The 21,949-nt window shown below is 39.4% G+C and overlaps 2 protein-coding genes and 2 long non-coding RNA genes across 11 annotated transcripts in view; 1 reads left to right on the top strand and 3 right to left on the bottom strand.

Moving 5' to 3' along the window:
* Positions 1-4,168, bottom strand: part of LOC124260464 (sodium/hydrogen exchanger 9-like) — a 68,925-nt gene extending 64,757 nt beyond the window's left edge. For 6 of the 7 annotated variants that reach the window (XM_046694794.1, XM_046694790.1, XM_046694791.1 and 3 more), the window contains exon 1: positions 3,879-4,162. In XM_046694794.1, the coding sequence (XP_046550750.1) occupies positions 3,879-4,137 (259 nt within the window). In that variant the 5' untranslated portion in view covers positions 4,138-4,162. Of the gene's footprint in view, positions 1-3,878 lie in introns of all 7 variants that reach the window. The other variant, XM_046694788.1, reaches the window with a different exon arrangement.
* A 5,985-nt stretch (positions 4,169-10,153) lies between these two features.
* LOC124260466 (LIM and senescent cell antigen-like-containing domain protein 1) overlaps positions 10,154-21,949 on the top strand; it is a 55,428-nt gene continuing 43,632 nt past the window's right edge. The window contains exon 1 of one of the 2 annotated variants that reach the window (XM_046694799.1): positions 10,154-10,252. In XM_046694799.1, coding sequence (XP_046550755.1) covers positions 10,242-10,252 — 11 coding nt within the window. In that variant the 5' untranslated portion in view covers positions 10,154-10,241. Of the gene's footprint in view, positions 10,253-20,209; positions 20,349-21,949 lie in introns of those variants that run through there. The other variant, XM_046694797.1, reaches the window with a different exon arrangement.
* On the bottom strand, positions 13,674-15,155 carry LOC124260469. Its single transcript, XR_006894093.1, has 2 exons — positions 15,121-15,155; positions 13,674-14,542 (listed from the first exon to the last, which is right to left on the bottom strand). It is a non-coding gene; the product is annotated as an uncharacterized LOC124260469 (long non-coding RNA).
* Positions 16,417-20,104, bottom strand: LOC124260468. The gene is made up of 3 exons (XR_006894092.1): positions 19,776-20,104; positions 16,911-17,089; positions 16,417-16,476 (listed from the first exon to the last, which is right to left on the bottom strand). It is a non-coding gene; the product is annotated as an uncharacterized LOC124260468 (long non-coding RNA).

The raw sequence follows: 21,949 nt of genomic DNA on the forward strand, positions 1-21,949 counted from the left end.
ATGGAAACCAAACATATTATTCTTAAAAACCTGAAAGGGGGCAACTCAGTCCGTAGTACATGTTATTACCTGATCTATTGTATTTGTTACCAAATGGTATATATATCTTACATGGTCTGTAGCATATGTTATTATGTGGTGTACCGTATATGTTACTACCTGGTCTATAGTAAATGTTATTACCTGGTTCAAAGCATGTTATCACATGGTCTATAGCTCATTATGAGAAGGTCTACAGTATATGTTATTACCTGGTCCATAGCATGTTATTACAAGGTCTACAGTATATGTTATTACCTGGTCCATAGCATGTTATTACAAGGTCTATAGTATATATGTTATTACCTGGTCCATAGCATGTTATTACAAGGTCTATAGTATATATGTTATTACCTGGTCCATAGCATGTTATTACAAGGTCTATAGTATATATGTTATTACCTGGTCCATAGCATGTTATTACAAGGTCTATAGTATATATGTTATTACCTGGTCCATAGCATGTTATTACAAGGTCTATAGTATATGTTATTACCTGGTCTATAGCATGTTATTACAAGGTCTATAGTATATGTTATTACCTGGTCCATAGCATGTTATTACAAGGTCTATAGTATATGTTATATATTGGCCCATAGTATGAAACATGAGGGTCCTGGAAGGTAATGAGAAGACGTAGACTGTACTGTCAGGTTTAACGATTACTTTAATTACATGAACTTATATTTCTTGTCACGAATCTTTCACCGTGAATATTATTGTGAGTCTCTGGGAAACACAGTATGTTGTATATTTCAGCACCCATTCTATACATTCATGCATACTGGATACACATTTCTGTGTAAAACACAGATGTATTAATTACCTCAATCATATTTCTGGAATACGAGGTGTAGAACAGCAAACAAATTTATCTCTGAGATATCACCGTTTTTGCTGACTAGACAAAACATTGTAACATGTGTCTAGTTAATAACTAAAACCTGGTGATTTTGAAATGAAATATATGCTCTGAAGCTGTAATGAATTGTACTGCAACAATAGCTCTAATACACCCTACATACTGTATAGAGTTACATTCCTGAACACTGAATGGCGACATTAGCTTCAAGTTTCATCTGCATTACAAATTGAATTTGATCCTTCCTAACAGACCTGATTTTAGTGAGTATTGACTTACACAAACTGTTGGTTTAACAAATACTATGTTCACAGGGCTTGAAATTCTAAACTAAAGCATCATGATTAAATTCAGTTCAGATAACTGGTTTGCAATGGTTAACACACTATAACGGTACATCAAATTAAATTGTGTGTGAATCAAGTTGAATCTGCTGAACTCATGGAATTGTTGGACAGTGTACTGTTAAAGGTCACATGCAACCAAAAAATCAAACATAATTAAAACACAATTATCACTTCTTCATGACATATAATATGCATTGCTGATTATGAAAAACAAATAAACAAAATTATAAGCGAATAATCGCAATTCAGAAGTGCAATATTTTGTACCTCGGTTTACCTCCCTCAAAAGCGAAGCAGCGGGATACCGAACCCAGTCAGAGCGGGTGGGTGTGCACTCAAGTGTAACGGCTGGTTCATTAGCAGATGACGCCTTCATTGTGTGTGTATATATAGAGATGTTGGGTTTTGTAAATACATGCTCATTTTTTGTGTATAACATTTTGCAATCAACAGACATCATAACATGTCATGTGTTCAAGTATCACACCTGCCTGTCTGTGTTATTACATAATGTGACAGAGACCCGAACTCGGGCCTTAAATCAATCGCGCTTTGTTTATGGTGTATAGCCTGATTGGTGTTAAGTTCAAATTGCATGTGGTCAGTGATCGCAGCTGTGTATTGAATATTGTCATTAGCAGACAGGCAGGCAGACACACAGGTGTCAATAAAACAAGACATTGAGTTTTGTCTGTGACAACGACATATCTATATCACAGTTAGAAATTGTGTCAACGCTTAAATAATGACATTGCTTTTAATTATCGAACTGAGAAAGTGTCACCGGTAAGAAGAACGTGTGGTGAAATAGACAAATGAAATTATATAAACAGTTTATTTACTGTCATAACATATAAAAGCTCGCCTGTGAGATATCAACAAAACATTAGAAAAATAGCTCACACCAAAGCCTTCACCGAGTATTCACCCGACAACCCGCTTCCAAGCTGCGCGAACCTATTTCACTCCAAGACATGCTATGAGCGCAGCCCAGCTGTTGAAACCCGCTTTCCCCAGAAAAGTCGGGGAAAATTAGTGAAACATTTGAACTCCGATTTTGGCGTTTTTTTTTTTTCATCGTTATTTTTCAACTTTATAAGTTGAATTTGCATTTTGACGATTTGTTTCGTATGTCCACACCGAAAGGTATCAGAATCTGCAAAGTTGTGTTTTACGTTGCATGTGACCTTTAAGTAACTAGTACACACATGGTTATGCAATAACCAAGGACATCTCAGATTCCAAGGTACAGATAAATGCCCTTGGCAAGCAACTTGTGATGAACAACTTCTTTATTACAGTGAGACAGATGTTTCCGTGAAGGTTCTAACACTGTTACAAACCACCATATTGTTATCCTTCCTTGTCAGTACCAGTAATGCATTTCCCTACACAGATAGATAGGAAGCAGATCTTAATTCAGATATTTATTAGCAGTAGAATTAAATCAATCAGCAAGCAAACACTATTTAAATTGGAGAAAAATTACATTTATGAGGATGTCTTCAAGTAATCAACACCAGACCTCTTTTGTTCCTTTCGATACTACATCAGCAAATAAAACACTGCAATGACTTTATTCCCTATTTTATGAAATAATCATTTAATCACTATCAGATTGTTCTATATGTTACTGTCTTTCTACTGATTGACATTCAAGAAAAGTCTGCCACTGTATCATATAGGATCTATTCTGGCTAGTGAACAGTTATCGCCGCGTAACAGTTATCGCCAATACATCAGTATGATTATCACACTTGCGCAGTTTTTTTCCCCACAGTATTTGACAACAATAAAGGGCAGCAAAAGAAAATCCTTCACAGTAAGTAACATAAGAGAAAAATTAAAGATAAAGTTTATGAGCCAGATAAAAAAATTTTAAGTTAGTCGGGGGGATGTCCCACGACCTATATGATAGCAAGTTCAATGTCACAAGTCATTAATTGTTTCATTCCCTATCAATCTACTGTAAAAGAAACACTCAAATAGTCACACAATCAGTTCGAGGTTACTGTATGATATAAATATATGTATTACTTCACAAATAGCATGAGAAATTCTAAATGGCGATAACTGTTACATCTATTTATACCGCCATGATTCCCTTACGCCGCGTTATATAAAAACATAATCAGTGGCAGTAAACGGGCTGGACACATCAGTGAATAGCTAATTAAGTATCATGATTAATTTTGTTTCCTTAATTTAACGAACCACGGAGTAACTTTGTAAATACCGCTAAAATATGGCGATAACTGTTCGGTATCCAGTAGCACCCTTCAAACAAATACTACAAAACTAATACTTGTGTTTCACGTTTGACAAGGAAATATTATGCAAAGTTCACCTAAATTAAAGAAGCATACAGAATTTGAACATTGGGGGTGGGTATATATGTTTGTTAACATATCATGTTTTTCATTTAGCTAAATGCGAGCGGTAGCGGTTGCTGTTTCTAAGGCCACACCCTCGGTTTTGTGGTTTTGTCAAATCAGCTGATATTGGACAGTAAATGATGCGAAACAGAATACAACCACAGCCAAATAACAAATATGATCAGAAAGGATATTGTAATATTATATTCAACAACATGAGCATCAACATTTACTTCGTGCATTATACAAACCCACCATATATCATTGAAAGCCCCGTCTCATGGACAAAACGGAATCGCCGATGCTTGAAAAGCCAGACTGTCAAAATTGTCAACATTAGAAGTCCCAGCAACATCAAAATTGTAAGACTATCTGTCGTGTGTTGCAACGCAACAGTCTTTTCTTTCTGAATATCAGATGCTGCAGGAGATATAGTTGCCGGTTGATCCGCCATCGCGGCAGACATGCAACAACACACAGTCACAAACACAGCGATCACTCTACAATCCGCCATGCTGAATTCACTCCCACTTTGCTACTTCCGGTTAAAACGCAATGACCTACAGTAATATTTTTTGACATGTGAACACGAGATGGTGACTCAATGGCTATATTCACACAACTTGTTCCGTGTGTTTATATGAGTGTGAATGAATTATACGTATGGTTTGTATGTTTGAGGGCCGATGACAGTGAATGGGAGTACATTTGCCATTTTGATTCCGATGACGTGGAATGATCGGTGCCAATACGCGTGCCGTTAGGCTCACACGCAACATAGCCGCTCAGAGCAGGGACAGAGTACAGATTGATGTGGGTTATTGACCAGAACAATTCACTTAGCGGCATTTTAGATTCTGGAACGTTCGGAGCTTAGTCGTGACAAGCCAAGATAATGATGCTGGACATGCTACCCAAACTACGCGCATAGATCGTTACTGGGAACTTATCAACATTGCTCTTAAAGCAATTTGTTTATTTTCAGTAAACTGCGTTTAATGTCGAACACGCTTATAGAAATCTAACGAACTGACGGATATAACGAACTGTGTTTGGTCCCGACCACTTGCTGAATATATTAGCGGAAAGAATTTTGGTCATAACGAACTCAAAAGGATTACTACATTTGCGGATCCAGAGGGGTGTGGTGTGTGTGTCAGGGGGTACGAACCACCACCACCAACCTTTTGAAAATGACTTAAGACCACATTGAAGATTTTTTTTTGCGTTGGCGGAGCCAATGGGGTGGGGTTACGGTGGTCCGAACCCCTGAACACACACACCCAAAATTCCTGGATCCGCCCATGTACTATAATTCTTAATATGCCGTGATCAGTTTGAGTAGTTTACAATATTGTTCGTCGTGGTTTCTTCTTTCTGCTTTATAAACAGACCTATTTAAAGTACTTTCAGAAACATTTGGTAACATATCAGAAAACATAGCTGAGTTGCTCCCCTTACAGATACCAGGAACCGTTGATCATGGATTCGAATGCCAGGTTTTGATCCTTGGTTTGCCAGCACCTATACGCCCGTTTCCAAGGATGGTTTCATCTGTATTTCCCTCACGTCGGGATTTATTGTGACTGAATATTGTTTTACGCAGCTCTTAGAAATATTCCAGCAATTGATATCACGGCGGACAACGCCAAAACGGCTTCGCACATTGTGCCCATTGTTTACATCGGGTGAAACCCAACTCTCATATTGATTACAGCATTCTCCAAGGTCCGATATTTCAAAAACGTTTGTCCGAACTAAATTTAAGTCTCGGTAATTAATGATCATTGATATTTTTTCTGACAATTAATATATTCTGTCACGTACCAAATAGTGAAATTCCGATTTTAAAAAATCTTAATGTATAATGTCACCTTAGATCAGTAATAGTGTTCAAATCCAAATGTTCGCTATGAATAGAATATTGCGTTGCCGAAACAGCAAGACAGGACGGGCACTTGCCTGAGTGACTGTATTGTGACGTCACAATGTAGTGATCTGATATTATCAATGTATTATATTCATCTTCACGTGAGGTCTCATTAGACTATTCCCATCAAAACGCCCACCGTCTCTCGTAACCCAGCAAAAGTGAGCCATTTGTTTGCATGTAAGACTGTGTTTGACGTGTGATTTTGAAGATTTACGCTCTTTTAAAGTGTCTTGGCTGATAAAAACGGTCCCCTTGATGTTCTGATTTCTATATTTAGAACAGTGAACAATTAGGAAGTGAAACAGAAAAGACTTCTTCTACGCTGTCATTCATCTGTTCTTTGGTTTACGGGTAGTCTTATGGTTAATGCATCCGCTCGTCACACCGAAGAACCGGGTTCGATTCCCACTATGGATCCGTACAAGTTGATATCGCTGGAAAGTGGAATATTGATAGACACAACGTAGAACCTAACTCACTCACTCACTTTGACTCACTCTCGGGTCAAATTTCAGACTGGTTGGAATTTCACATCTTTGGTTGGGCTCAGTTAAATTTAATTTCTATTCCATCTTTTCTTGCAGGGGAGTCTTGGTAGATTTTATACAGAGAACACAAACCTTTACTGAAGGTAATTACTTGTGTCAAGACCTGTGAATATCCGGGTTAGAATTGTTCTTTGGCAACCTATGCTTCTCGTAAAATGCGCATCGGTTCCCAATTGCGCAGATCGATGCTCATGATGTTGATCACTGGATGGTCTGGTCCAGACTCAATTATTTACAGACCGCCGCCATATAGCTGGATTATTGCTTAGTACGGCGTAAAACTAAACTCACTCACTCACTCGTAAAAGACGGCTAACTGGATCGAGTGGTCAGTCTCGCTAATTGGTTGACACATGTCATCCTATCCCGGTTGCGTAGATCGGTGCTCATGCTGTTCATCACTGGATTGTCAGGACCAGACTCGATTATTTACAGACCGCCGCAATTTTGGAATATTGCAGAGTGGGGCATTAAACAACAAACAGAACTTATGTCAAGGCCGTGCCTCGCGTTCTGAAACAATCTTTACATCCTTCGCACAAATAATATAGGATGTGCTTATAGGTACATGTGACGTCACGAAAAGGTTATGGGTTTATAGGGTAGACTAATGGCTGAAGGTTCACGAGGGTCAGTGGATAGTTTTGTGGTTACAGCGTCGACATGACATCGAAGGCCCGGGTTCGATTAATAATAATAATAATAATAATGGGTCCATTTATATAGCGCCAAACTCCACACTAGGTATGCTCATAGCGCTTAACAATCAAGGCCATTATTACCCCGGATAACCCAAGCTGCCTGCTAGGCGCTAGAAGGTTATAGTCATATGTCATTTTTCCACCGGGTACCCATTTTCCTGCTGGGTGAACAGAGACAATTTTGAACAAACTCACTTGCCTAAGGTGAGACCACATGTGTCACATGTGCTTCGTTGTGGGCAGGACTCAAGTCCTAGAAACTCTCAGGAGGAGTCAAGCTGCCAAACACGGTCACCCATCCAAGGATTCTCCGAGCTCGACGCTGCTTAACTTCACCGATTTGTGACATGAGCATCGAAGGACCACGCGCCACCACGATTCCACACATTGGAGCAACTGGTGTGAAGACCATTTTCGGTGTCTCCTGTCGTACAATGGCCGGAACTCTGCAACCTGCGGCATAACTCACTCACTCCCTTTAATATATATCATGATCAACAGTCTCGATTTCCTTGAGTATTTTATCTCAGTCAAATTAATAACAAACGAAACCAAATGCATTTGACACGCAAGGAGAAAGCGCTCGTAAAATCAGTTATTTTTTCCCCATTTCTTTAATCTTAGAGCGAGCCAGGTTTGTAGTGATTTTATGGCCTCTGCCATTTTCTTTGAGTACCTGTGAATCTTTAGTTTTACTATTGTGGGAACCGATGTATTCGCCCCAAATGGGGTTGTATTGCAATATATTGTGATTCTATTGCAATATATTTCGATACTACATTGTATGTTTAAGGGGCACAACATACGTATTGCGATAGGTTGGGAGCTTCAGTGTTTGATAGTGGGTGACATTCATTGTACATGCAGAGCATATTTTCCACATACAAAGGCCTTGAAAATACATGTTATGGTTATGATAACAAAAATCTCCAATTAAGATTTCATTTTGAGAGATTGTGTTTTCTTTTTTTATAGAATTATTGTATGTAAAGTTTGCTGTTTTGTCAGTGAATTACAATGGAAAACTTCAGGGTGAATAGAGTCTGTGTAGATTTTAACTTAAACCATAGAGATAATCACAAAACTTCATACCGTATTTCCTCTAATAAGCGCCGGGTATACATAAGCGTCCGGGGTAAAGCAGCTCACTAACAGGTACGGTAATTAGACCCAGTAATCACAAAAGCGCCGGGCCTCTAATAAGCGCCGGGTCTGGAACTCCGTTGAGAAAAAAATAAGCGTCCAGGCGCTTATTGGAGGAAATACGGTATTTTTATTATTCAATAAACCGGTTCTGAGAAAACATACTGCAAAACGTTTCTTCTGAAAGACGTGGTGCGATATACCCGTAATACTGTACAGTCTTAGACTCTTAGTTACAACTGAAATATTGTATTCCTGAAAGAGTTTGACGCCATACTAGCAAAACTCCACATTTAGGAAGGGGGTCTGTAAATAATGTACTATGAAGCAGTCTTGTTTCAGAGACATTTCTCAGACGTTGACGGGTGACAAAACAGACACAGTGTATGAATAATAACTCCTATGTATTTACTGTTATTGGTTATTGTCTGGACCAGACGATCCAATGATTGATATGTAAAACGACGATCTGCAACCCCAGGGTACCATGACCGGCTCTAAACCCTTTCAGCGGGCCTGACCATCCGATCCACGGAATCGCCTCTTAAGTCAAACCTAGCTTTGTAGGAGGGGCCGGTTCGAGCCTCGAATATCCAAATGGAGTCAAGAACATGGTGCCCATGGCAAGAAACCATTTATACACGTTCGACAGAAAGATTGAATGAATACATCTTCAGAGTGCCCTACACCCTTCGTATGGAACGGGGCGGCGGGGTAGCCTAGTGGTTAAAGCGTTCGTTCGACACGCCGAAGACCCGGATTCGATTCCCCACATGGGCACAATGTGTGAAGCCCATTTCTGGTGTCCGCCGCCATATAGCTGGAATATTGCTGAGTGCGGCGTAAAACTAAACTCACTCACTCACAAAAGGGTACTTCAAAGTCAAAGAAGAGAACACACCCTGTTTTTTCAAGAGATCCGTGATGATCCGGGTTAGAATTGGTCTTCAGCAGCCCATGCTTGTCGTAAGAGGCAACTAACGGGATCGGGTGGTCATACTCGCTGACTTGGTTGACACATGTCATCGTATCCCAGTTGCATAGATCGATGCTCATGTTGTTGATCATTGGGTTGTCTGGTCCATACTCGATTATTTACAGTCGGTCGCCATATTGGAATATCGCTGAGTGCGGCGTTAAACAACAAACAACCAAACCTTGTGTCTCTCGTTATGAAATAATCTTTACATCCTTCGCACAAATAATATAGGATTTGCCAAGAGGAATACTGCTGGGTGCGGCGTTGAACAATAACCACGTTTATTCAAGAAAGCATTGTGTCATCCAGTTTAGTCCAGTTTCAGACCGGATCCATGCATGAGGCCCAGACTTAATCAACTTGTTGTGAAGTGACCACAAGGGAAAATACAAACAATTGTAAACTAGTTTGGCAAGTCAAGATTTCTTCTGTTCCTGACTGAAAAATAACAGGTTCTCTGGGCTCCTCTCTGTTACATATTGAAAGACAATTAACAAAACACATCTTACACTAAGTTCAGTTCAAAGACTAAAACATTACTGTTGTCCCCCGCCGTGATATTGCTATTGCTAGGACATTGTTAAAAGCGGCGTAAAACTAAACTCACTCACTCAAAGACTAAATGTTGGGCTGAATAAAGAATAATGTCAGTGCATGAGAATTTGTTTAAAATAACCCAGATTGTGGAAAATAAACACGAAAACAACGTTATCCGTGACATTTATGTCTTTATTCATTAAATTAAATGTACGCCAGTGCGTTAATTCATATGTTTACACTGCAGGGAGACTATATATGGTTGTAGAGTATCCCTGGTTTACACAATCATGAGGTACGAAGTATATATACAGCGTGCATTAATTCAAAAGATATTCGCTTAGGTTTTGTCGTAGTACATCTTCAGTGTAATCTGTTAAAGCGTTTAAGTCCTAAAAGTTAGACACGTGCCCTTAATACGATCCTTAGACGATCATGACGATGCTGCCATTCATGTTTGGCTGCGGAAACTGATTTTCCAAAGCAATAATGGCTTACCTCCCTTAGATCACTGACCCCTCGGTCGAAACAGCTCAGTTGAGCTCTTGGAGCTGGTAGAAGAGAACAGATTAGGTGTGCACAATATACCACTAAACATATTAATAAAACAACAGATAAAACATACAATGTATAAAGCTTATCGCGATAGCAGGAAACCTGATACTATTTCCATATTTGACTACCGGAAGTGACTTCACATCCGACAACCATGTTGGTTGGAATTCATTAATATTTCAAGGCATCCCCTCAGATTTGAACTGTCATAAAGTTGTCTATATGACCGGAAGGTAAGTAAAACTGAAAGATCACAATTACCGCGTATTTTTTGCGCCTATTTTTCACAAATGTCTGCTGATATCTTTCACCGATACGTCTTCGGGTGATGAGAAACTGGCATCATTAGCTCCCCTCGCACCCGTTCCCTAATCTTTTTTCAGCTTTTCTTTATTTTTGTAAGTAGAATTGGAGATTTTGTTCAAATCAAGACTATGGACATTGAGCCTGAGACCTTTAAGTGATGGTGATTCACTTTAGTCTCAAGTCCACTTGAGGGATCGGAAGGATGCATTTCCGAAACTAAATATCTTTGATGTTAGTCACAATGGAAGGGAGAGAACTGCATTGTGCATCTGTCAAACTAAGTCATTTAATTTCCAGATGAGATTTGTTGTTGATGAGTAGATATGCAAAGGTTATTTGTTATTTTACACCACAATTATCAGTTTGGAATGATCATCGTGTGTCATTTAACCCTCAAATAGGCAGTCATCACTATATAGCATCCTTATGGGATTTGGGACGAAATGTTTTCCTTTCCTGGATTATCAGTTGAACAACTTTAGACATCCCACTCACCTATAAAAGACAACTCTCTCATAAACACAAGACATCATCCAAGTTATTTTCGTCTTTGTGATGCAACACAGTTTGTTACAGCGAGAGTAAACAGTGCCGCTCGAAAACATATGATGTCCAAACACAACATGATCAGAAAACAATGGAAGCATTGAGACATTGATATTATTTATCCCTTTCAGTTACCTCCAATTACAAAGGAGAAATCCATGAAATTGTATATGTACACACTTTGAATAGATGTATGGCAACACAACTTACAAATAACAGACAGATGATCATTTGTTGTCTGCTTGTTTTTCTGTGATGTCACTTTATTATTGTTGTGATGCAAACTGATTGCGGATTCTATCTTTGTATTTGTGTGGCTTTTTCTATCTAAAATATTTATCTATACCATAGTTTGGTATCTCTATGCAAATCTTCTTTGGCGGGCTCTTGGGTGGTGGGGTAGTCTAGTGGTTAAGATGTTTGCTCATCATGCTGAAGACCCATGTTCGATTCCTGGAAAGATTTTCATCCGTAACCCCCGTATTTTTAAAAATCATTAAATGCCCAAGAATATACGTCTGTTTTTTTTATAAACAGCCTATACCTAACCCTAAACCCGAAACCTAACCCTAAAATCTAACCCCAAATCTAATCATAAACCCTTGAAATAATCCTAATAAATAGAATACACTTCAAGCGGGGGTTATGCGCGGAACTCTTACCCGATTCCCCACATGGGCACAATGTGTGACGCCCATTTCGGTATTGCTGGAATATTGCTACAAGCGGTGTAAAACTAAACTCACTCACATATTGCTACTGTAAAGGAATTTACCTGTTCACCTTTTATTTTTATTTTTTCTTCTGTGGGTCCTGTGAATTTTCAGTGGGTCAGACAGTCATCTGAAACTTACAGGACCCAATGTCCTATTACTTTGAAACACCATTTGTGAACACTGTTAAGCTATTCCAGTTCATGGCCTAGATTTTCAAAGCTCTCTTAGAGCTAAGATAGTCATAAGTTAATGTTAATGTATGACAATGACATTGCAATACGTTTTCAGAAACAATGCATATCTGTTATGAAATTTCTTCCACCTTCATCATGAGCAGGCACATAACATCTTCCTGTTTTTACAAAAGCAAAATTTTCTTGACAGCTGTTGCACACATGTGCCTAAATGGAAGTGTATTGATAGGCAGACCTTTGTATCATTCCAGCATTACAATAGCACATGTTTAATGCTCTGAAAGTGGTGGGGAGACGTCCATGCATGGATATAAGTGCTGTACATGATCAACAGGTAATTCAGAACTAAATGATGTAAACATGGTTAATGATTTCAATTTTGAGTGACTTCTGAAAAAAATCTATCTACTTGGTAAAAATAGTACATGTATATTGTGCGTTGTTGAAATATTTAACATGGACATGAGGGAAGTGATGAAGATTTTTTGGGGTTATTACCATGGTTGCAAGTCACTAGGTTTTATTTATGAAGGTCATTTGGACATCTGAATAGATTTATTTCTATCATTTTAAGCAAACAAAATCATTTTTTATAGAATTTACAAAAGTCAATGTCAGCATGCTAAAAGAGAATGCTTGTGTTTATGGTACCTTGTTTTGGTGGCAGTGTTGTGTAGAGATGTGTCTCTTAGCCAAGCTAGGGCAGTGGGGTAGCCTAGTGGTTAAGCATCCGCCCGTCACGTTGAAGACCCAGGTTTGATTCCCCACTTGGGTACAATGTGTGAATCCCATTTCTGGTTTTCCCGCCGTGATATTGCTGGAATATTGCTAAAAGCAGCATAAAACTAAACTCACTCACTAATCAGTATGCATCATAGATGCAGATTTTGCATCAGTCTGTACAGGTGTCAGTGACTATCACAGAAATGTTATACTCCCATTAGTAGGAATGTTATGATATATCATTGAACTGTCAGTGTTTCACTATTGTTTACCCTATGATTGTACAAGCTCAATAATAATTTGAAAAGATAGACATGAGTGTCTAGGGCTAGCTAAAATAATCGATAGTCGAAAATATTGTCGATTGGAAGAATTCTTAACAATTACCAGTATGTAAACTGTGTCGTCAATAATGCATAGTATTGTAACTAAATATAATTAATTCATTGACACAACACTCAAAGTTATGTCTTATGGGCTGCTTATGATATATTATGTTCGAAGAGCTGTTTTGTTAGTAATCCATACAAAAATGTGTCATACTCTTCACAGGGTATGAAACTCCCAAAAATTTCAGCCAGACCACTTGCCAGCCCTGACCAAAACTTACCAGTCCACAAAATATCTTCATATACATGTCTATATTTTAACCCGACCGTCGGGCAGGTGAAATTGAGAATCTGGCAGTCCGTATTGAAAATAGCCTGTCCCGGCGATTGGGCAGGCTGGTATTTCGAACACTGCTCTTCAGCAATGTAGAATATTTTGATTTTGGCTGGACCTTTTGCATTTTTGCTCGAAGATGCTTATCGATAATTGATGAATATTTAGATAACGATTATCAATCTCTATAATCGATAGCCAGCTGTTGTCTATAGTATAGTCAACAGTTCAATAGATGATAGTTTCAATAGGTGCAGTTAGTTGTTAGCAAAGAACTCTCGCATTTCAAATCTGCTAATTGTTGATAAGCATGGGTATGACAACCAAAGATCAGAGTTACTTCCCTTTGGTTAGTGTTTAAAAATGTCCGAGTTTGACATTGGTTATAATCAGAATACTGATACATTAGTGTGGGTAACATTACAATTCAATTACAATAGTGGAAATAGCCCCATTTGTTAACCCTTCCAGTCAGATCCCAAGCTATAGATGTCCCAACTCTAAGAGCAGAGCAGTAAATATATTTATTATTTCTCAGCTGTGTCCTTTATGTATACCTCCCACATAACACAAAGACAATTTGACTATGGTGCTGCTTGAATTAGGGCTGGGACGATTCACCGATACATCATGATACATTGAAGTTTGATACAGCTATCGTATCGTCAACTGGTGTATCAATACAAAATGATACATGACTTTTTTTTTCAAAACACTATTATCTTAAACATGTTAAAGTGTTTATTTAGAGCAAAATGCACAAGTATGATAGAGTTACTTGTTTGTTTATTACAAGAGTGATATTGAAATAAATTATTTTAAATCTTATTACTGTGTCATGCTTTCAAGGTGTATGTATTGCAATACGTTTCGTATTGCAGATAAAATATCGCAATACATATCGTATCTTGACATAGTGTATCGTCCCAGCCCTAGCTTGAATGATTTAGGGACTGTTCATAATTTATGACTAGGATGATGTTTTGTTTTGGAGAAGCATGTGCAATGTGAATGACCCCCTCCCCCATTAAAATTTATGTACAAAGTAAGTGACCTCCCACTCCCCCAGTACATGAGTACAAAACTGAAGTCCCCACCCACTTCCCCAGAACAAAGTGCGTGACCCCACCCTTTAAATCATCATCACACCCCTAGCCATAAATTATGAACAGTACTTATATGCAGTTGAATTGATGGATATATTTTTTCTTCCAAAAACAGCAAACACTAGAAAGGTTAAAAGTATAAATTGATGGCTAGCAAACCCTTTGAATATCTAGCCAGCTCCTAAAACTATGTATTGCCTTGAAACAGGCACCAGGAACAGTTTACAACTCAGTGCAGTGCCGCCATGATGAATGGGCTGGGCCTGCTTCTGTAATGTAGGACAATTACTCACTGTGTAATCAATCTTAGGCCGCAATACCTTAACTGTTAGATTTTCATTCCAATTAAAATATATACTTGTTATTATTTCAATAAAAAAGTTTTTATGTATCAGCTGTGGTTTGACAGATGTATTCCCAACACAGATACATCTGTTGTATCATGTATTGTATTGGCAAGCACTGATCAGGAACAGGTGCTTCATTGTCAATTTTTTCAGCAGTCTGTTACCTGAACATAGTTCTTAACAATATTTTGTATCGCATTTTCATATATTGCTGGCTGCACTTGCTGGGCCAAAAATATTTTTAATCGACTTGGGCTTCAGACTCAAAAGTTATTCAGGATTTTGTCAGTGCATGGTCATTTGGGTTCTAACTGGACCCATCAACCTAAGGCTTTCTTGTGAAGCCCCTGAATGGATGTACCCCATCAGCATGTCAACATACTTGGTCTCACACAATACTCACAATATAAGTCACTGGATTGTCCAACCTTGACCAACAAGCCCCTGAATGGATGTACCCCATCAGCATGTCAACATACTTGGTCTCACACAATACTGACAATATAAGTCACTGGATTGTCCAACCCTGACCAACCCTGACCCCTGAATGGAGATACCCATACAGCATCCTTCTAATTGTTGTCCCACACAATTTTTCAATGCAAAGTCAAGATTGTCCAAAAAGGACCAACTACATACATAAACAACAGTTACAATGAACTCAAATCACCACTAGTTTTAGTTCATTATAACTGTACTTTGATCTGCAAATTTTGAACTATGTAGCAAATGGTCAGGACCAAAAAAGCAGTTTGTCTATCGGTCAGTTCGTTATAAACATGTTCATGTTTTTCTGTGTTGTTATTTGGGGGCTACCTGTGAAGGTCCGGGTTAGAATATTGATCTTCAATAACCCATGCTTGTCGTAAGAGGCGACTAACGGAATCGGGTGGTCAGGCTTGCTGACTTGGTTGACACATGTCATCGGTTCCCAGTTGCGCAGATCGATGCTCATGTTGTTGATCACTGGATTGTCTTGTCCAGACTCGATTATTTACAAACCGCCGCCATAAAGCTGGAATATTGCTGAGTCTGGCGTAAAACTAAACTCACTCACTCACTTACTTGGGGGCTATTTAATAGTGTTGGGTGTTTTAAGTGGTGAGATGGTTGGGGATGATCATCTAATATTTAATGTATTGAGGCCTGATATGGGCATGTTTGGTACAGGAAGCTTTGATGACTGGTTGCTGATGCCCTTAGCACCATAGGGAAGCATGACTAATGGGATCAATATTGATACACCGAGCACAAGTATGTAGAATGCTGCATAGACTCACCAACAGAGGGGCCGTGTCAAAGTTTGTTTGGCTATATTTTTATCATGTTCATTGTGGTGAATTTGTGAGTTTGGGACATAGGTTGATGTTTTTTTAAGTTTGGAACAAGGTTAAGAATAGTCAACTTGAATAATTTGTGTCTTCAGTTTTGAGATGCCCCCCATAACATTCTCAGTTAATGAGAATACTTAGTAGGCTGACATAGGGAAGAATTAATGAGAGAATTTGATAGCAGTGTGTATAGACAGGCATGCCACATTATGTAGCACCCAGAATCCAGATGGATACACAACGTGTTCATCCACAGTTTGGCGAGGCAAGGGGTGCAGACCACACCCTGTTGTTAAACATCAGACCCGTGAAGATGTGGGTTGGAATTGATCTTCAGCAACCCTCAAGGGCTTGTCATAAGAAGCAACTAATTGGATTGGGTGGTCAGTCTCACTTACTTGTTTGATGCATGTCATCATATCCCTAATAGCGTAGATTGATGCTCATGATGTCAATCACTGGATTGTATGGTCTCGATTATTTACAGTCCTCCATCATAAAGCTGGAATACTGTTGAGTGCAGCACTAAACAACAAACAAACAAGTATTACAGCAACAAACAAACAATACCAGTTATACAACTTCACCTCCTCTACAATTCATGTAATTTACAGTCCTCGATCATAAAGCTGGAATATTGCTGAGTGTGCCAAGACACAAACAAACAAGTATTAAACATCAATATCAATGTTTAAATGATCCTACACTGATCCTTACGTCGCCGATGTGGTTATTTGGATTCCAGCATGATGCACCATTTCCCAAAGATGTTTTATGAAAACTGAAATGAGTAAAACTGGAATAGTTGGTAGGCAAAAGGAAAGATTGCCGGATCCCCATGTTGAGAAACTATAACAATAACCTCATGGACCCAAGACTCTCCCCAAAACAATGAGTCACGTGTGATTAAGGTGACTTACATGGAAAGGGAGATAATCACATTTACATCCCAAATTTACCAATGCTCCCAAGGGGTTGGTTTGCTTGCTCCAGACTTGGCTGCTACACAGGAAGCCATCTTATTAGTCTCTGTCACAGTCCTTGAACCATCACCTTGAACCATCTCCTTGAAGTGGAACCCTGTCCTTGAACCAAATGTGAATTTTCCTTGAAGTGGTCAGCCCACCATGCACATGCCCTAAATGAAGCAAGACTAAGAATTCCTCAGGTTCATCTCCTTGAAGTGGAACCTTGAACCTACCATCTCGGCTGGCATCAGCCCACCATGCACATGCCCTAAATGAAGCAAGACTAAGAATTCCTCAGGTTCTGAATATAAATGGAGTTAAATGTATTTCTTTAGACCTCCTCTGTGTATTGTGGGGCTCCTTTTCAATATAGATGGAGTTAAAATTAATGTATTTGTTTCTCCCGGAGTTACATATTTACAGAGACAAAGCACTAGTCTACCATATAATAGCAGCATATTGCTCCTTTAGACCTCCTCTGTGTATTGTGGGGCTCCTTTTCAATATAGATGGAGTTAATATTACTGTATTTGTTTCTCCCGGAGTTACATATTGTCAGAGACTAAGCATTAGTCTACCATATTATAGCGGCGTATTGCTCCTTCAGACCTCTGTTGTGTACAAAACAGACCGAAGTGTTGAATTTTCCTATCCTATGATCCGTCAGTTTCTACATGCAGTGTAACAGAGATCTATAAGTCGTCTGTCTCACAGTCCCTGTACCATATTATTTTCCCCAATGCTTAACCCTCCCTGCAATGCTAAAGCCAAAAATGAAGTCTAGATTTCCTCAGGCTCAGGAATCTCTGGTCTCACTGGGGCTCCTTTTCAATTTAAATGGGTTTATTTGCTACTATCAAAATTATATGTATTCAGGGTCTAAATGTTAGTCTAATACATAAGTTGTGTCATTATTGAGAAACCACATTGGGTTTGTATTAATCCCATAAACTTATGATGAAACTTCCTTCTGTACATGTGCTTATATGCAGAGCGGAAATAACAGCTGCCATCATCATTGGAGGTTTTGCTTTTATTGCAAAAATATTGGGTTTTACTGACATGATAAATGGCTTTGATAAAAGTCACAGTTTACATTCACAGCACCTCCTAAGAAGTCTTTAAAATTTATATAGCTGAGAGATTTGTTATGTATTGGATGTTGTGTTGAAGAGGCAAAGAGACTGGTCATGTACTTGGTGTTGTGTCGAGGAGACTAAGGGAATGGTCATATATTGGGTGTTGTGTCGAAGAGGCTAAGAGACTGGTCATGTATTGGGTGTTGTGTCAAGAGGCTAAGAGACTGGTCATGGATTGGGTGTTGTGTTGAAGAGACTTAGAGACTCAGGTCATGTATTGGGTGTTGTGTTGAAGAGGCTAAGAGACTGGCCATGTATTGGGTGTTGTGTTGAACTTTAAAGAGGCAAGAGATCTGTCATGTATTGGGTGTTGTGTCGAAGAGACTAAGATACTAGCCATGTATTGGGTGTTGTGTTGAAGATGCTGGGAGATTTGTCATGTATTGAGTGTTGTGTTGAAGAGGCTAAGAGACTCAGGTCATGTGTTGGGTGTTGTGTCGAAGAGGCTAAGAGACTGGCCATGTATTGGGTGTTGTATCGAAGAGGCTAAGAGACTGGCCATGTATTGGGTGTTGTATCGAAGAGGCTAAAAGACTGGCCATGTCTTGGGTGTTGTGTCTAAGAGACTGGTCATGTACTGGGTGTTGTGTCGAAGAGACTTGTCATGTATTGGGTGTTGTGTCGAAGAGACTAAGACTAAGAGACTGGTCATGTATTGGGTGTTGTCTCGAAGAGACTATGAGACTTGTCATGTATTGGGTGTTGTCTCGATGAGGCTAAGACTATGAGACTTGTCATGTATTGGGTGTTGTCTTGAAGAGACTATGAGACTTGTCATGTATTGGGTGTTGTCTCGAAGAGACTATGAGACTTGTCATGTATTGGGTGTTGTCTCAAAGAGACTAAGAGACTTTACTTTGCGTATAATGATGTCCTTCATGTCTCAAAACTGCTTTAATAATGTTTTCCTTCTCTAAAAGTAAACAATGGTTGTTACATTTGTGACATTAACTTTGGTATTGACGTATAGAAGCATCTTAATCGTTGCCTGTGTCAGTGTAGTGTCTACAATGAAGAACCATCACAGCCCAGCCAGAGAATCAGAGAGTTTGAAAAGCACTTGGGAAAGTTAAAAGCAGACACTTGACATACAGATTCAGAAAAACAATCTACCCCATCCAAGCCTTCAGGAACTCACAGTTAAAATTTCCAGTTTGAATGGAGAATATCCCTGTTTCTAAGAATTTACAATACTAAGAGCAATAAAATCATAAAACTGAACAAGTTCATGATTGTGTTCCAGTTTGTTGCTGTTACAGTCATTGTGAAATATACAGTCAGACACTGGGGCCGGCTGGTTGTAGACTTCTGTCTGACAGTTGGCGAATCTGCCAGATTTGTCAGAGGGTCAGACGCTATTCGTGAACACTGCACTTAGTTTGGAATCCCAGTTAAATCCCTGACATCATGCCTGTTTACTGTAAGGTTATCCTTGCTACATTATGATGAGATATGCAAATGGATGTAAAGTCTTCATCTTGTTGGCTCACTAAAATTCCAAATGGCACATCTACACATCTTTGTGTTTAGTACACTTACAAACAAAAACAGAAATACAAAAACAAAGTTTCTTCTCTGGATAGTTTCTCAAATTGCATTTCTGTGAATAATCTGTGTGAACCTGGCAGAAAGGTCCATTCCAGTATCTGGTCTGTGACTCAGGCTCCATTTGATGGAGACATGGAGTGTTTGCAAGTACACTATCAATTGATGTTACCCATGGCCATAGTTCTGACAGCACAGCTCAGCATGGAGATGAAGGGTATTGATTGGCTACACCTCACCCTCACAGGATGACCCTCATCTTCAGATGACCATCCTCCTCCCAATCTGGTGTGACTGTGATTAACTCAGGGGAAGCTGCAAATGGACACACCAGGCGACTTGTTGCTCATGGCTGTGTTTGGGAGAGCTGTCTGTTTTCAGGAATATTTAAAGCCACCAATTTTCCGTCCAAATATAAAACAATTTAGTGAAAACATACATAAAAATTACATTCTTGGATAGAATGATATTTTTTAAGTTCAATCAAAGCTTATGTCAGACCAAAAGCTTAACATATGTACCAGAAACAGGTTCATGGATGCAGAACAGTCACCCAAACTCAACCAATGATGTTGTCTGGGATTTCTTCTACCGGTCTGACAAGAGTAAGATATGTACACCAGCAAGTTTTCAAGGAAATGCCCCCACTGAGATGCACTACTGGTAGATATTTCAGTATTTGAATCTGAGACGTCTGCTCCTTCAAAGACGCCACCATGGACCAGTCCAGCCATGCTGAGTATAAGTAAGACTCTCTGTATATCAGCACACATTTATCCATCATGGTCATTATCAAATACTTATGTATTTTCAAGAAAGCTCTTGTCGGTAATTTTTCATGGTCTGTGGTCTCATTATGAGGCATATTCATTTTGTGAAGGAAAGTTGTAAAGGCTAGCTTGTCAACAAGGAAATATCACTCCACCAGCGGGCTTAGCCATTTGGGTTTAAATTATTATTAATATTATAATATTATAAAAATAGTTGGTGGTATTAAAACATGTATAACATGAAATACATTCATAGATGTCGGGGCTTGCTCAGAGTCTGATTACGATATGCAGAACAAATACCGACTAATATTTATTGCCAATCGATATTTAGTTTCTTGCAAATATGCATGGATTATTTTTCAAATCTACATAATTACCTTCAGCTTGGGTAAAGAGAACATGCATTTCTATCCAGATTTGTATTTATTGATGTATTGTGGCCGTCATCCACACAACCTTGAATAATGAACAAAACTGCCTTGCTTTACATATGTTAACTTTGACCTGTATGTTGGTGTGACATGATGCAACATGTGACACAGGGAACGCCACATGAACAGATGCAAATAGGAAGTCAGTGTGAACAGCATTTCTAACTGAATTTTAAGGAGATATTTACTCATTGGTTCAGAATACCCAATATACTGATGGATCTGGGAAGGTGTGTGTGGCAGCAGGTTGAAATCCTGTCTTATTCCCTTTCTAGCCCTAGCTGTAGGTCCAACAGCCCTAGCAGTGCAGACCAGCCCCAGCCCAGCAGGCCCAGCCTCTAACCCGGTCCCAGCCCCAGCCCAGCGCCAAGCCGCTTGCCTTAGCTCCGACACTGCAGCCCCCAGCCTCCAGGCTCAACCCCAACCCCAAACCCAAACCCAAACCCAAACCCCAGCACCAGCCAATAGCCCTGCAGCTCAGCCCTTAACCTCTAGTGCAGTGTGTAAAACGTTTGCTAACCATTCAGGCTAGCTATGCCTGAAAGTTACTAGCCCACAAAATAATTCACTAGCTCGAAATTTGAATGAAGAAGCTAAGCAAAAGATTACAAAATTAGATGAGAATAAGATATTGTCGGGATGACACAGGTTTCAGCATGAAGCTGCTATTATGAACATTATCAGGCCATAATCTTTGATTTAAAATGCTTTATAAGTGTATTATAACTTAACAAGTCAGTGAGCGTGATATATTTACAAAATAACCCCATGAAAATTCACTAGCCAGTTGGGCCAGTGACTGTGGAGATTAACTGGACGACTGGATTTTTACTAGCCATGGGCCAGTGGTTATTCGCACACTGCTAGTGGCCACCCAGCCACTAACCCTTGCTCTCACAGAGCAGCCCAAACCTTTAGCCTCCAGACCCAAACCCAAACCTCTACCTCATCCGCTATCCCATGCTCCAGCCTAACAGCCTCAACCCCCACCTTAGGTCCTGCCTTAGTCTGTCCCCTAGCCCTTGGGGGTTTTTTCCACCCAAGCCTGAAGACTGAGCCCCCATCTCCTGGGCATTACATACCCACAATGAGAGTTCAGGGTTTACATGAAGACCAATCTCTGTACACAAGCACCACCCATC

Source organism: Haliotis rubra, unplaced genomic scaffold (genome assembly GCF_003918875.1).
Source record: "Haliotis rubra isolate DU_JTF1 unplaced genomic scaffold, ASM391887v1 Scf764, whole genome shotgun sequence".
NCBI lineage: Eukaryota > Metazoa > Mollusca > Gastropoda > Lepetellida > Haliotidae > Haliotis > Haliotis rubra.